At 41.8% G+C, this 17139-nt stretch overlaps 1 protein-coding gene across 2 annotated transcripts in view; it reads right to left on the bottom strand.

The window, feature by feature from the left end:
* Positions 1 to 17139, bottom strand: part of PCSK5 (proprotein convertase subtilisin/kexin type 5) — a 1065339-nt gene that overhangs the window by 88225 nt on the left and 959975 nt on the right. For both annotated transcript variants that reach the window (XM_086961287.1, XM_086961288.1), the window contains exon 12: positions 7505 to 7693. In XM_086961287.1, coding sequence (XP_086817413.1) covers positions 7505 to 7693 — 189 coding nt within the window. The remainder of the gene's footprint in view (positions 1 to 7504; positions 7694 to 17139) is intronic.

The following is a 17139-nucleotide window of genomic DNA, read 5'->3' as shown; positions in this document are numbered from 1 at the left end:
GTTGAATATTCAGTTAGTGACTAATCGACCTTCCACTGTCACACGATAAGTTGATATAGTGTACATGCTGCAATTCTACTGGCTCCTTGAGTTTTGTTATGCCACAAATGCCAATAAAAGTGATATAAAAGAAAAATATAAACAGGACTGGGATCTGATGAAAACGTGGGAGGTGTTAGTTTAGAATTCATCAGATTTATCTTTCATTGAAATAGGTAAATGTTGAGGTATCTCTATAAATAAGCAAATATTTGGAAATTGGAATGAGTGATAGAAATGGCAAACGCATGTGAGACATTATGACGTAATCAAACACTTTAAAACACGATTGACAAGTTTTCACGTGTTTGAAATTTTACGCTATTTCAATTGACTCCTCAATATATTGATTTAAAGATCTTGATGATGTAAAATGTAAAAACAAAATTCCTAATTGACAAAAACTGATGAAGGATCATTAACAAGCATCAGCCGAAGCAGTCATGACGTTATAGGGTTTTAATAGTAACAACTTTGTTTGATTAATGCACTGTCCAATATTATTGAATTTTGATCAATTTGGAGATTCCTTCTGTTTACTGATAGCGGAGGTTTGGTAGTTTTTGTACTTTTATAAGAAGGCTATATAGCATTTGTATTATTTTCCCAATATGTGATGATGGTTGACATTTTTTTCGAAAAGGACTGCATTGTCTCATTTACCTATGCTGTATCTTGTTTACCGAATTTAAAATGTCTCTGCACCCTTTGCTTGCATTTACAGTCTAAGCTGGTAACATCTGATGCAAATTTATTTGCGACTGAGCACATATTTATTTCTTAGTTAACATGTTGATTGAATGGAGAGAGACAAGACACTCTAGACAATCGATCAAGAGGTATGTATTTTAAATACAGAATTAAAAATATTTGGTGGTGGAGCATGCTCGTTTAGAGCTATTACTGGGTGTAGGTTGATGTAGTTAACTTCATTATGCTTACCACAACTGAGAATCAAGACACTACTGCAGGAGCCCACGTATATGTCCTCACAACTTTCATCTACACCAGGGTTAATCTGGAGTATTACTACTACTTATAAAGTGGAAGGACTTGATTCTATGATATTTTTAACCATATGCTAGGCGCATACAAGCTAACTATGCTCAGGGGAGACACCTTCCAGTTTCTAATATATTAGTCTATGATGACCTTCAGAATCTGTGTGTTTCTGCAAGCTGTCAAATTGATCCACAGGGGCCACCCGAATCAAGGTCCCCTTGGTGAGTGATTAGTAACTGGCAGAAGCTACTTGACACTCCACCGCACCATTTGTGGTGTAGTGCTTCCAGATCCACCCTCACAAGGTGGATCTTCTGGAGGCATATGATGTGCATCCTCAAAAGCATCTGGCAGATATATATATATATATATATATATATATATATATATATATATATATATATATATATATATTTGACACCAAAGCCTTTCGTCTCACATTCAACGTAATACATAGGTATTTAACATATTGTCAGGTGTAGATACCTGTAAAATTCTAGCCACAGCCTTTACGAGGGCACAGCTGCCCAACAAAGTCTCTGTGCTCCCAGGTTCCATTGCACAGACACCACCACCTGTATCCTAAAAGATCAAGCCCCAAAGGAGCCCACATTAATAAGCCAGTCAAGTCCATTCAGAAGCAAATAAACAGTTGGCCGTCAGTCCCTCTCCCACTCCTACAACTTTATGTAACCATGATAAAGGCTAGACAAACTAACAGTATACATGAACACAGCTCTGTAGAACAAATATAACACTTGCATGCCTAGAAAAAGTGCACTCCAGATATCTCAGGTCAGCAGTGAAATCCTGGTACAGCCCAGGACCCATTCTATTAACCCGCTCTATGCCATACTTTTCTATCTAAAGGAGAGACTCTGTTAAGCTCTAACCTGTCCCACACATCTTCTGGGGTCTCAAAGAAATACAATATACTGTCTTTAATCACCCGTAGCTTCACTGGAAACAACAGGGGATACTTTATATCCATTTGGCATAGTTTGACTTAGAGGAAGAAACTTTAATCATGGAATACAAACAACTGATTTCCTTCAGTATTCCACAGTCCGTGCTGCGACGCCTCCAGCAGGTTCCAGTCCCTGCCCCTATAAATTAAGAGTATGGCCAACATGGTCCCAGAGAGAGCCTTCAGGACAGGGGGCGCCCGGATCATGACGCACCTTGTAAATAGCAAAAGGGTGGAGGAGTACTCTCAAATAGTCTGTTGACCAGCCAAATTTACATAAATTGCTCAGCCTATGCCAGTCTACTTTTTTAAGGAAGGCCCATGATGCAGATATTAATTCTCCGGGATTGACATTCAGAGTCTTCAGCTCTTTCCTACAGATCTAACAATGCCGCCATGAAAATCTTCACTTGATACTAAGGTTCTTGCACTGAAGGTCGCATTGAAGATAATCTTGGCTCATTGTTACCCTTCCTGCAAGTATTTTATGATCTGCTGGGAGGAGGCACACATACGTTTTCACCTCATATATCTCTGTTTCCAGTGAGACTTTTAAATCAGATGTGATCCTAAATATGTTCACATATTGCTTAGCATGACCCTCGAGTGCAGTCTCAACTTCTTTCTTGAGGGTAAGACTCTCTACCCTCTCCACTTGGGTCTGGATGAAGGGAACCGGAGTTGCTTTTATGAGCGAGGCCCTATCAGGTTTAGATTTACCCATCATTTGTTTCCTGTGATGGCCTCTCAGTTGTAGTCGTAGGTTGGACTGAGGGAGAAACCTTTAAGACTCTGCAGACGAGCACTTGTGTTTGGAGGTGAAAATGGAGAGTCTGGCTCATTGAGTCCTGCTGTAGAGGAAGGAGGTGATCCAAGTCAGGGCGAGTCCTTGAATTCCTGAGCCCTGGCGATACTTTTTAGCCAGATCAGACAAGTCAGCTCACCAGTATGCTCAGAGGCATGCCACCAACAACAGACGCTTTACTACAATCTAACATACTGTACAAGGCCAGACCCAAATACTCCTTCTATATCCTAACCAGCCACACAAGTCATAAATCTGGGGTTCTCAGTGTTTGCTTCTCCATAACCTATATTCAGGCCTGTAACATCATTGCCTAGTTCATGTTGGGCCTCCTCTCGTCTCTTCAGACAATACTTTCCTTTCTCAGGTTAAACTTTATATTCCTGCCAGTATTTTGGGAGGGGGTGCTACACATCTATTCGACAAGCAAATTAATAATTGTCTATCTGTTGCACCCCTAATCCCTCACCATAACCTTGGACCTCATCCAGAGCTCCACTGTTCAAAACTGCATCTTCTGTGGGGCCGCTCTAGGTGCTGGAACCCGCAGTCTGCATGAGCTCCATTCTCCTCCGTGCCTATGCAACACACTTGGGGACCTGCATACCTACAAAGGCCCAAACTTTATATTGATCAGTGGACTGTGGATCTAGCAGCCTCCGTTCCAGGCCAGCACAACCTCCATAAGGCCTTGGCATGCAGTATAGGCAAAACTGCGGTCATCTTGGAAAGCAGTGGTCACTCCGAGCGTGGCTTTTGCCACCCAATTATCAGTGTGATGCAACAATCACCAAGGACCAAACCATCATTAATAACCCTTGGGGTTCGGAGGCGCCCAGCGACACTGCCGGGGAGGGTCCTGAAGGCGAGCCAGATATCAGTCATGCACCAGGTACTCCCAGGAGACTCGTCCTACTACATTGCTAGGCAATTTAATAAAGTTAAAATCTTTAATGAATTTAGAGAGTTATGTGTTCACAATCCATTGAGTGATGTTGGAGGGAAATGGTATTAATTAATATGGAGCGAAAATTCACCAATAATAAAAAAATTTTTTTTATAAAAAAGGAACAAATTCTTGTTAGCAAGAAATGTAACTTTACCTTCCGACGAAAACAGTGGTGCTACAGAATCTTTAAAGGCTTTGAACTTCTCTTCTCGTGAAAATAAACAATAAGGAGCCTGAATTCATCACCATGAGTTTAGACAGTATGATGTCTACTGGGATCGACACTTAACCAGACGTTTATAATTAGATGTAATGTGGGCAGAAAAAGGAGTTCCCCTTGCTGCTGAGGCTAAATTACACGAAAACGGAAAGTTATAACAGACAGAGGAAATGTTATCTTGAAAATTGTTTGAAAGAGTAGAACAAAGCTCCTGAATGAGTTGCTGAGGGGTTGCAACAGAGTGTTCTATAGAAAATACTTATTTAAATTGGTGCGGGGGGGGGGGGGGGCAGCTGGGAGAAAAGATTCTGGAAAAAAAACCTCATCTAGCTGTTGAACTTCTTGTAGGCTGAAAGTGTATCTGATTCTCCAGAACCAAGGCATCCGTTTCACAACAGAGGTGCTCTAGTGATTTACAATATTATTTAACTTCTATTAATTAAAAAACCAGAGCTATATTTTCTTACGTTTGTGCATGCGTGGCTGGATATTTTCAGTAAGGACTGAGTGGTCCCTACAAGCTAAAAGGAGAAATTCACATTAGTGGTCTCAATTTCGATCTTCGTCCTTTGAGCTATGGAAGAAAGAAGGGGCCATGGGGTGGTATCAAAAATTCTATACTACACTCTGCTTGAACTAGCTGGAGCAGTAGGAAGAGAGTTACTGTGAAGGCTCAAAAGCCCTACTCTATAGAAGCCTGACTGAGGTTCTATCATGTCTCATGTTTGTAACATTAGCGTTTCTCATACGGCAAACAACGCGACCTAGGGAATGTCCCACCACAAGCATGTGGCTGTGAACTGCCAGAATTAGATCAAGAGAGGAGCAGGTACCAATGAGTGAACATACTTCTAGATAGCCAACACCCTCCACCAAAGCACTAAAATGTCCTAGGACCAGGGAATAATGAGAGATAAGATGTTCAGGAGCACACTGCGATTTCAAATTTATGTAACAAAATGTATGTTATTTCAGTTACAAAATGTATATTAAGTTTATATTTAGAAATACGATTGTGTATTTGGAGACTATGCTTGTACAATGACATGGCATTCACTAGAAAGCAGGAATAAAAAATAGGTAGCTTCGTTTGAGAATGGAATTATGCCTGGTGAGTAAAGTATGGATTCATGAAGACATCTGTTGAAGGATTTCAGCACACTGTGGTCTGTTACAAGACATGGAGAATCTCCTTGTGGAACTGTGGTGGGAGGGATGAATGGGCACCATGGACAGCATCTCCTGACCACTACTAGGAGATGAAAGTGCTTTGGTGAACTTGAGTACACCCACTACAGGATCAGTCTGGAGAGCAGTGTAGTCTTTTGGGCAGCTGCACAAGGGAACTCCAGCAACTCCTGCAGAGTGAAAGACTGGACCGGAAGATATACAAATAAATGCAAATCAAAACAAAATCAAAGAAGTTAAAGAAAGCAACACAAAAATTAAATAAAAGCTTGTGCGCTCAGAAACAATATACTTAAAACACAAAAGTAGGAAGTGGGCCAGGACCCCAAGGATTACCACGAATAGTATTTCCTTCTGGCATAAAGTAGTCAAGCAACCTCTTTCTTAGCTTACATTGTCACTTTTCTTAATCAATCTGCTACCTGAGATTCTCCATAGCTACCATTGCCCTCCACTAGTAGCCAGAGCGCTCACCACTGAACTATGCCAAAGAAGCCACCTACTTATGTGGTTCCCTGCACATTGATTGGCATACACAGTCTCGTGCAATCCTTGCATGCATCTCTTTTTTTTTTTTAAATCAAGGAATGATCCATTATATGTAGTCCAGTTCCAGAACTTATCTCATTAAATGTACCAAACTACAAAGTCAGGCACTCTTGCATAGCACTTGAATGCTTTGCTAGGGAGGTGCCATCTTAGGTGCCACTGCACTCACTTCGGTCTTTCATGGCTAGAAGTCAGCTTCAGTCCTAATGGGGGAATGGTCTTTAATCAGGTACTGATTTTATGAATACCCGTGTCACTACTATGTGGGCCATTAACACATTCTAATCTCTTATTCCTACCAGAAGCTTTATGAACACCTTCCAGCGTGGTTGTGACTCGTGATATCGGTGAACTGTACACGAAGGAGCTTAACTATTTCTCATGTTGAAAAAAGGAAAACATTACTCTTGTAAAATAGAATATGGTTTCTAAGTGGGATTGTTACAGTTGTTAGTGCATGTTTATTCTTGCAGAAACCGTTCCTGAAATAGAAAATTTGTTTTGCTGCAAGGTTTTTTGTATCCTATAGAAGGGTTTCTGATTAGGCGCTCTTCTGTCTGTACACCAATTTTACGCAAACATCCTTGTCAAGAGTATCTGCAGTGAAATATGGGGGATGCCCGTTTTTCATAATTATTTTGGAATCAATTCCGAACCCTTCTTGCTATGAAACCGGAAGAGGAAAAACAAGAACACGTTTCTGAAGATTTTCACAGAGTTGCTGTCTGGATTTGTGAGGCATGCCTTCGCCATGCCCTCTAACGGGACTGGTTTAACTGGAGAGGAATGGGTCAGTGGGAGACGTGGAGGAGTAACGCTTGTGTTTACCATGTTTTACTACATGCTGCAGGAAGACAATCCTAAAAAACGAAAATGTCTAGTTGCGCTCATTCACACTGCAAAAGCCAAAGTATACAGCAGCAACACTAAAAAAAACACAAGAACACGAATAGCCCCGTTTTTGCAAGAACATGGCCCGGGAAACACTGTCATTACTGCTAAAAATGTCTTCTGGAGACAATAAGCCCTAACTTTTCATTGCAAGACATTGGTCTCGAATTACCAAAGTGACAAAACAGCAAAGAACTGAAGAAAGGAACTGAATCAAGTAACTAACCAAAAATCAGTTTTGTTACCCATTTCCTGATAATTCATACCATCCATGATGCCAAACAATACTACATAATAGTTTAAACTTCAACAGGGTCCAAAAACAGTTGAAAAATGTCTTGTCCAGGGTTCCAAAAATCCTTAAGATGACACTGGGTAGAAAGACTGAGTCAGGGTGAACGTAGGCAGAAGGAGAGAGGTTTAAAGAGCGAGAAACAGAATAGAGATAGGGCAAATGGAGAGAAAGTTCCCATTCACAGGGGTTGCAGTGGAAGTTTGAGGCCCCATGCCTTAAAACATTACTGTGAATTTAAATTTTCCAGGAAATATGGTCGCAAGGTAGGAGGAGTGAACTATTTCAAAAGGCATAGCTATTACCGGTGAAAGCTGTGGGAGATCTTTTGTAGTTAGTTTAACACATGACTATCAACTTCTGCCTCTCTGTCTGCATGTTTAAACTGCTCCGATTAAACACGATAACAACCAACACAGCAGCCCCCTATTGCTCTACGGAATGACAGTATCCCATCGCTCGTCAGTAGTGTTGAGGGCCATTCCTTACATGTTCCAGGTATGTCAGTTGTTTCTAAGGCAGTTACACCTGCTTCAAAGACCCAGCCCCTCTGACAAATGCTGGTACTGTACTCCAACATCGCAGGACTTTTGTAGGCTTACCTGTTGGCCAATAACTGCGATCTTGTTCCAGAGGGTGAGGTCAGGTAAATTGCCAAGTCTCCACGTCGCGGGTGGCTGATGCTGACACGCACAATAACATGCTCCAAGTAGATGACATGGTGGTTTGAGTTATCTGCACAACCGGTGGCTTTGTACACTGAACGGACAACATGGTCAGGGCGGATTGTCCTGCAGCAAATGGAACAAAAAGAAAGTGCGATATAAAAATTCGCATTAGATGAAAAGTGAGATCATATTCAACATACATTTTGCGTTGTGCACAACAAAGTTCAGGTAAAGATTTAGTTTAAGGCCACATTTGTGCGAGCATGCATCTGCGTCAGGATATCCTAGAAATTCGGTAAAAAAACAGCAACTAATCTCACACTGAGAGGCATAAATCAAATATGTGCTGAAAATGGTACTTATGGCCATGATTTGGAGGGGGGTTAACTTGGAAAACACCAGAACGTCGGATTATCCAGCTACAAATTGGCTTCTCCCACAGTATTAATAGTTACTTAATGAAGCCTTTTCCGCAATGGCACTGTTCTCAAAATATGACAGACTTTTCATGATCATGGGGGTGGAGAACCTAATAGTACAGGGTGATGGAAATGACATAAAAAATTTGCAAATCAGCCCCTACATCTTACAAGTTAAAGATATTGGGTCAGCTAAAAAAATCAACGACACAATTTCAGCTCCACCTTTGAACTTTCAATAGCAATATGAAACTACATTACAGTTTCAACTAGTTGGTAATATTCCTTCCTTGCACTCTAGGGGAGAGAGCAAGGGTAGTTCTAAAAGACTGACACCCCAGCTTACTGCAGGCAGAGCTTCAATCATAAAATTCCACCTCTAAAAAGTAATTCCACTGTTTCATAAGTCAAAGTTCAGCCATACAATGATCTTCTGTGGCTTACACTTTTCAATTGTTAGAGCAAAATGGAAGACAAACACCAATGGGATATGAAAGATTCAAATCTTGGCACAAGAAAAAGAGAGGGGTGTCTAAGGGGACACCCACTGACATAAGCTAGTTTACAAATACTTCGGAGATTTCAAACCTGGATACTAATACTAGCCCAAACTGTACTTTATGATGCAGCTAAAGATGTGTTTGAAGGCAAACATGCATATGAATTAGTATAAATTCCATCATGCTGTAAATGAACAGCAGTTTTGTGGAGTATGTTATAATGTTTGCATAGTTGGAGGACTTTCTTGTTGCCATTCTATTCTTATTATACATATTTATGATATTAGTCATGTGCTTTTTGTGAGGGTTTAAATAGTGATAATTGTATAGGAAAACTGAGTGTTTATGCCCAACTTTAAAGCAGAGCGAATTTAATGTTGTGGTTTTGGTCACAGATTCCTATGGGCCAATATCATATGACAAGCAGTATTTTCCTATTTGTCATGATACACGAATGTGGACATAACTTTAGCAAGTTATTTGTTCCGGTGCTTTTCCAAACCCCATCATAAACTCTCTCTGTCCAAGTCTTCCAAAAGAATAAATAGATCGACTGCAGATTTACACATAGGACTCGCACAGACTGACGTTTTGGGATCCACAAAATCTCAAGGGCTACATAAAATCATACATTTCCAAGTAAGCTCGTATGTTTCGTGTATGAGACTCCTGTTCATGTACATAGGCAAAAAAAATGCATTTCAAGAGAAAATGTGAAAATGCACGCTTTTATTTGTGGTTTTCCCTCAGCATGGCAAACGTTCTTCAAAGCGGAGGATTTTCTTCTATTACATCCATTGGAAATATAGGGGTGTTGGGGGAAACATTTCCACACTAATTTCACACTCAAGCATTATTACAGCAACTGTAAAGTTAGCCAGGAAGCCTTGGAAACACCACCGTGAATGTTAGTGAACCCCCATAAAGCTACTTGGCTCCCAAAATTCATAATGGGCACTCTTTTGAGAGATGCATTTCTTTCAATAGAAATACTTTAGACAATCTGGCCACCAAGGAGATTTTCCATAGTAAGTTTCACCTGCATTTGAGAATATCCACAGATCCTGACTTGTTCTATGAAAAATCTGCTAGTGGCAGATGGTGATACTGTGTGCCCAAACACCACTTCGGCATAGTAAAGGCCTGTGATTTCAACACTAAATGAGTATGCATTTCAAAGGCTATCTGTAAATGACGCACTTTAAAAAAAATTGCATCAGAGACCAATGTTCCCCATCGTCCTTTGTCTACCCCATTCCCTTCCCATCAATTCTTCTTTTTGAACGCTTCAGTCTCCATCGAACCGATGCCGTGATGACACGATGCTGTGAGGACACACACCTCACCGTCCTTACTCAATACTAAAAAGAAAGGCAACTGTGTCTCTCCATACTTCCTTCCGCCCAAACCCTCTGAACCCAATCCACCCACCTTGCGGTCACCCCATTACCTCAAAACTTAACTGCTCGTTTCTGCTCCCTCAAAAACCAACTTCATCCCACTGCCTCACCAGTACTTCTAACCTTGTTAAGAGTATACTCCAAATCTTGTAGCAGAAAGACAGTCCCCCCCCATAATGCGTCTACCATTTGTACCACATAATTTCTGTTTCTCTAATGTGCACTTTTTGTATGTTTGTTACCACAGTATGCGATATACCAGCAACGTCCACAGCACGATCCTGGCCCCTCCGGCTGAGACAAAATCTTTAACGGACCTTATTCAAAACATGGCATTCCAAAGATAATGTCAGTGACCAGAACATCATGGCACTGACATTCTCAATCTTAAAGGAAAACACTACAGATTTCAGAGGATTTGAAGTGTTATGAAAACATTTTTGGAATTTTGCCCTGACCGGCTTCTTTTAACCAGGGCTCAAACCCACTCTCATCTGCTTCTACTTCTTCCTCTCTTCAAAGTCCTTCACTCTCCACTTGCCACACTTTCCCCCTCTCTCAGCAAATACCTGCACATTGGCTAAGTTGTGTATTAATGTACGATCAATGACCATTAAGTTACTAAAGAACCATTTCCAACTTCTTGACCAATTCCAATCCGCCTTCTGTCAAGGCCGCAGTACTGAATCAGCTCTCACGCACATAGTGGATGACTTGCTAAAAATGCTGGATCTGAACGAGTCCTGCCTGCTAATCCTCCTAGATCTATTATCCGCCTTCAATAAAGTTAAGCATTGCAGTTTCCTAATCTTACTTGAATGGAGGATGGGGCTTTGAGGGCCGGGACTAATACTGGTTCGCCTCAATTCTCCATAACAGAACTCAAAGAATAAGGTTCACCAGTCAGGGTCTAATGCCACACCAGAGGTCTTCTCTCTCCCCTACACTCTGGAGCCACTAGCATTTGGCAAAAACATAAATAATAAATAAATAAACAAATAAATAAATAAATAAATAAAAATAAATCTAGAATACATCTAACACCCATTACCACATGTATGCTGATGACACCAAACTGCACTTAAAAATCTCTTCCCCGGAAGATAATAAGGAACTCTATAACAATTTACTAGACACCCGAAATTGGCTAACACGAAACCACCTCACATTTAATGCCATCAAAACAGAATTCCTCCTAATGGTCCCACCCAATCACTCACCCTACATTGCTCTATGAATGAATCCTCTAACCACTCTCAACTGTTCACCACACATTTATTGCACAAGATCTCTGGGAATACCACTTGACAAGAACCTGAACGTGCAGGAACACTTCAGTACTGCCACCAAAGGAGCAAACTACAAAATTAACTTCTTAAGGACATTAAAACCCTTCCTCCCTCAGGACGACTTCAAACCAATGGTCCAATCTCTAGACATACCCAGGTTGGACTATGGAAGTGCAACCCTCTGTGGCCTTCCCAGAGCCAAGCTGGCACCTCTAAGGGAATCTCTCAATGCAGCTGCCAGACTAATCACAGGAACAAACAGAAACAAACACATCACCCCTGACCTAAAAGCCCTAAAATGGCTGCCTTATGAAGAAAGGATTCAGTTAAAAATTGCTTGCATGACCCATAAAGCACTTAAGTACAATACCCCGAGGTAGCTATCACAAAAGCTAGAACTATCTGGTGGATGCAAAGCCTCTAGGAGTACCACCATTTTGGTACTTAAACCACAGAAATTCCTTAAAAAGGAAACTTGTACAGAACCTTTTCGGGTATTGTGCAGATAATTTGGTACTCTCTACCACCAGAAATTGGACTGATTACCTCAACGGCATCCTTCAAAAAAGAAGTTAAATTACTACTTATTAACACATTTCTGCCCTAGGTCTCACAACTTAGCTCATGATCTACACCCATGATTATTACTAGACTTTAAGATATTTCCCGTTATCTAATTGACTTGTCCTAGTGCTATCACCTGTCTCAGTTTGTGAACTCATGATTATGTTGTTGCTTGCTTTCTTATCTGTTCTATTTTCTTCTGTCCCAATCTTCTGTAAAGCGATCCGATACCCTCAAAGGTCATGTTTGCACTATATAAAACGTTATAAATTAATGAAATCTGATATCATACTCAAATCCGGATATAGTGTTCACCAAAATGTGGTTAAGAGACAATGCAGCCCAAGTTATACACAAGGTAATGCCCCTGAAATGCAATGCACATGGGAAAGAAACCAACTGATTAAGACCAAAGGAGGACAAGCAATCATCTTCCAAGACTCTAGTTCTGAAGACGTCTACATGGCTCAGTGTGAGTTAGTTCTATCCTAGTTCTAGAATTAGTTATGGTCAATCTACCAAATACAACTACTGGCAACTAGAAAGGAACTGGTGCACCAGCAAAATGACAGAGGACCACACCGCCTTCAAGACATTACTCAACCGGTACCACCGCTTCCTAAAAGAAACAAAGAACACTTAGCATAAAGCATTGAAGCAGGCACAAACCCCAGAGAGGCGCTCTTCGCCATCCTACCCAGCAGCCACCAAAAACAAGATTTCCTAATCCCAAGAACTGTGTGACACCTGATGGACTTCTTCCAGGACAAGGTTTCAGCCATCTATGAAACCTTCAAACGCCAACCCCCACCGCCAATATCATGAACCTGCTCACGCCCACAAACACATACCCCGAACACCTGCTCACCCATTGGGTCCTCATCATCACTCAAGCCACAATCCCCATTATGAACTCTGTGCACCTGGTAGCACCCACGAACCTCTGTTCCAACCAAGCCTTCAGCCTTGGTAGTAAGATGGTTGGCGACGAACTCAGGAAAGTCCTCGGCCTCTTTCACTGAGGGCTGGAAACAGGCAGAAGTTAGGCCCCTCCTGAAGAAGTCATCCGCCGATATAGCAGCACCCAAAAAAATACAGGCCCAGCTCTCTGCTCCTCTTTCCAGCAAAATTCCTTGAGAAAGTAATCAACCAGCAACACACTGAACACCTGGAACCTGGAACACAACAACCTCCAGGACACCTCCCAATCCAGTATTTAAGCCCACCACAGCACCCGAGAAAACCCTGAGCACAAACACCAATGACATCAGGACCCTCCTGGACTGCGATGAAATGACAGCCCTCATCCTCGTTGATATGTAAGCCACCTTCGACATGTCTCCCACCACATCTTGATCAACAGATTCCACCACATCGGAATCCAGGGAGACACCCTCAAATGGATCGCCTCATACCTCATCAGAAGAACCCATAGAATCACTGTCCCACCGTTGTAAATGTAAATGTGTTTGTATTTATATAGCGCCTTCTACCCAGAGGTCTCGTAGCGCTGTATTCATACCGCTGTAGAACCCTTCCTGGCTTTCCTATGAGATGTCCACTCCTGGGCACCCCAAAGGTGAAGCCAGGCATCCAAGCGCTGCTGGGGCCGTTGTGGAGAATAAGCAAGCTATTGCCCAGAGTTACAGAGGGGGACCCATGATTAGACTAGGCACTGAGGTGAGAATTATCAGGTCCGGAGAGATTGAGTTCAAGAGCCGCCGAGGCGGGAATTAAACCCTGGTCCCGGGCCAGACCTCTGCATCAGGTCTGCCGCTCTAACCATTGAGCCACGCTTCTCCACCGTTCCCCCTCAGAACACATGAAGATAATTTTCTGCATCCCCCAAGGATCGTCCCTCAGCCCCACCCTCTCTAACACCTACATGAACCCCCTGACCAACACCATCAGATCGCTAGACTGAACATCATCTCCTACGCCGACTACACCCAGCTCATCCTCTTAGTGTCAGAAGGCCCCTCCACCACCAGCACCAACTTCCACAGATGTTGGAAGGAAATCGCCAAATTTATGAAGGACAACTGTCTTAAACTCAACATGGATAAGACGGAAGTTCACATCTTTGGGAACAATACCTCAGCAAGGAACAGTGCATGGTTGACTGAGGAACCCAGGTCACACCCCTCCCCGACCACAAAAGAGTACGCTCACAACCTTATCATCATCCTGGACAGCAAGCTATCTATGAAGAGACATGTTAACACAGGAATCCCTGTACGCCTCCTGAAGAGACTACAGACAGTACCCAACTCAGCGGCAAGACTCATCCTCGACCTCTCCAGAAGAACCCATATCACACCCCACCTCAAGAAGCCACACTGGCTACTGATCCAAGAGATGCCAGTTGAAGATGCTGACTTATGCATACAAAACCCTGCACAACAAAGGACCAGCATACACCAACAAATGCATGATCTTCTACCAACTAACCAGACACCTATGATCAGCCGCCCTCTTCCTTGCAGACAACAACGAGATCCACCTAAACAACAGCGAAGGACACTCTATTTTTGCACCTGGAGGCCAGACTTGGAACGACCTTACCCTGCACCTTTCGACTGCACCATCACACCAGCAATTCGGGAAAAAACTCAAGACCTGGCTGTTCGAATGAACAGATCACTTTGTAGCAGCGAGCAACCCCAGCGCCTTGAGACCCTCACGGGTGATTTACGGCACAATAAATACTGATTGACTGTTCACCATCCCCCACATTTGCATGCTCATTGCTGCTGACTTATAGAACACTATTAGGCCTAGCTTTCACAAAGGCCTACATAGGTTCCAACATGGGTTCCACACACGGGTTATAATTGTCTCTCCCTATGTACTCATTATAGTAACCACGAAAACTCCCCTTCATCTGAAATTACTATCATCTCACCACCTTAGTTGCCACCCTCCCCACAAAAACATCCGCTACAGCAACAGTAACTTCATACAGACAGAAATCTTGGCACTCAACACATCAGCTGGCAATTCCCACTCCTGATTCAACAACAAACATAAAGACCCTCTACAAATTGCTTTCCAAAACCTTTGACAGATTCATTACCTTCAAGTCATTCACATTATCTAACTACTGACATAAGAGTCCTGGTGATTAATATAATTCACTGCAATTTAACACCATGTAAAAGGAAAATCTTACAATAAGCATTACAAAATGTGTCCCCAATGCCATAATAGGATCTACAAGTCCTGCCTGTTAGATGGGTCAGCCTTAGGGTGGTCTTCCCTCAAACCTTTTGCCTTAGACCCTTGTTTTTTCAGAATTCATTTTTGTTGGCTTTAAGATTTTGCACACTTTACCACTACTAAGCAGCACTAGAGGGCTTGTGCTCTCTCTTTTAAACTTGGTGAAATTGGCTTACACCCAATTGGCACATTTAATTTACTTGTATATCTCTAGAAAAGTGGCACTGCAGGTATCTACGGCCCATAAATGAAAATCTACCAGTATGCCTGCAGCACTCCTTGTGAAACCCACTCAAGCAGCCCTTTTAAAAATGTCTAAAACCTGTATTGCAGCCTATGGGTGCAGTTTTTAACTGACATTTCAACGTGACAATATAAACCTATTTGCCAGGCCTAAACCTTCCTTTTGAATGCAAATAAGTCACCCCTAGAGTAGGCCCTAAACACCCAAGAGAGCAGAGTGCTGTGTATCAAAAAGCTGTACATGAACTTTAAAGTTGTACATGTCCTGGTCGTGAAAAAGTATTCAATTTGTTTTTCACCATTGCATGGCCTGCCTATCGCGTAGGATAACATTAGGTTACCTTATTACATTTAATAAGTTATAACTTTCAATTGGGAGCAGGCTGTAAAGCAGAGTTTGGTCTCTAACAAATTGTATTTTAAAACTGTCTTTAATGGCGAAGTTGAATTTTAGAACCCAAATCTGAAAATACCACTTTAAGAAAGCTTGTCTGACCGCCATCGTAATGATGTCCTAAGTTCCCTATTTCTATTAACAACCTTGTGATTTCATCTTCATGATAAGTTAGGACTTCAGTTATGTTGTGGATATGAAATGTCGAACAGGCGATATAAGGAAAGTTACAGGGTTACCGATGTGCAATGTCAGTTTTATCAACTTATCTCACTTTAACGTAGAGACTACAGTCCAAGTTATGGTACTGGTGAATAATACTTGATTTAATTAAATAGTACTTTTTATTTGGGACCCTCTGAAAAATGGCATTTGGACTAGAATATATTTTGTGATCCCTGTTCTTCATACAAAACCAACAGCAGCAGTGAGATTCAATGGAACCTTCTCAGATAGCCTTGAACTGAGAGGAACCTTCAGAAGTTCTCCACCAAAGCCTAAACAAGGCTCCTTCATAGAAACGTAATCCCCTTCCTTGCCTAACATCCCCAAACATATGTCTCTTTGTCCATGAAACACTAAATCTGGGACCTAACTTAATTCATTCCCACACACCCTTCACAGAAATCTCTGAAACATAGAGTAGCCTAAATTACACAGCAGCACTACACCCTGCCTAACCACTTTCACCCTTAATTCTGGAGGGGAAGTCTGCCCTTCATCAAGAAATCCCTCATATCGGTCTAACTTTCAGACTCCTGTCCCTCTAGTAGATCACAGTGACTAACGTTGCACCCCTTTTAATTATATATTTTGGTGCTATATTTCCTTCCAAGTCAATATGATTATTCTTTAAGGACCTTTAAGCAATACTTGTCCCCTACCTGCCTCTACTGCAATCTCAGTCTGCTCACAAATACAATTATCAATAGAAGACCACCTACAGAAGAACATTTGTTTGTTAATTACTTAGCTCACACACACTAAACAACCTGATCTCATTATCAGCCCCTCATCTTCAACTCACCCTTCCCTGAAATCATTGCCCTGTTCTTCTCTATAGATACATTAAATTAAAAAAAAACAAAAGGGTTAAATTGCAGTTAAACATAGGTCTTCTAATAAGAAAAAAGCTAGTTTTGAAACCCAAAAAAAGCCATTGAAATTCTCCAGTTATACATAACCGACATAAGTATTACTTGTTCTTATATAATGCACTGTTTATGACTGCATCTATTACATCACTGATGACATCTGAAATATGGGGCGGTGTAAGTAAAACGTATCTTATGTCAGTTATGCTTAGCAGGCAAATTCGTGTTTTTTTTGTTTTTGAACAATAGGTTTTGTATTACTTGAATGCTTATATATACGGACACTTTAACCTTTGGTTTCAGCAGTGACTTTCTATGCAACCCTTTCCCCCCTGCGTACATTCCCATAGGCAGTCTTTGGCCATGCTGGCTGGTCTGTGCTCCCCACAGACAGTTAACCCCCACCGAATGTGTTTGGTCCCAGTGTTTGGCCTGGAACCAGCCCAG

The sequence above is a fragment of the Lissotriton vulgaris genome, chromosome 3_1, assembly GCF_964263255.1.
Source record: "Lissotriton vulgaris chromosome 3_1, aLisVul1.2, whole genome shotgun sequence".
Classification (NCBI taxonomy): Eukaryota; Metazoa; Chordata; class Amphibia; order Caudata; family Salamandridae; genus Lissotriton; species Lissotriton vulgaris.
This window is presented reverse-complemented; position numbering and strand designations above follow the sequence as displayed.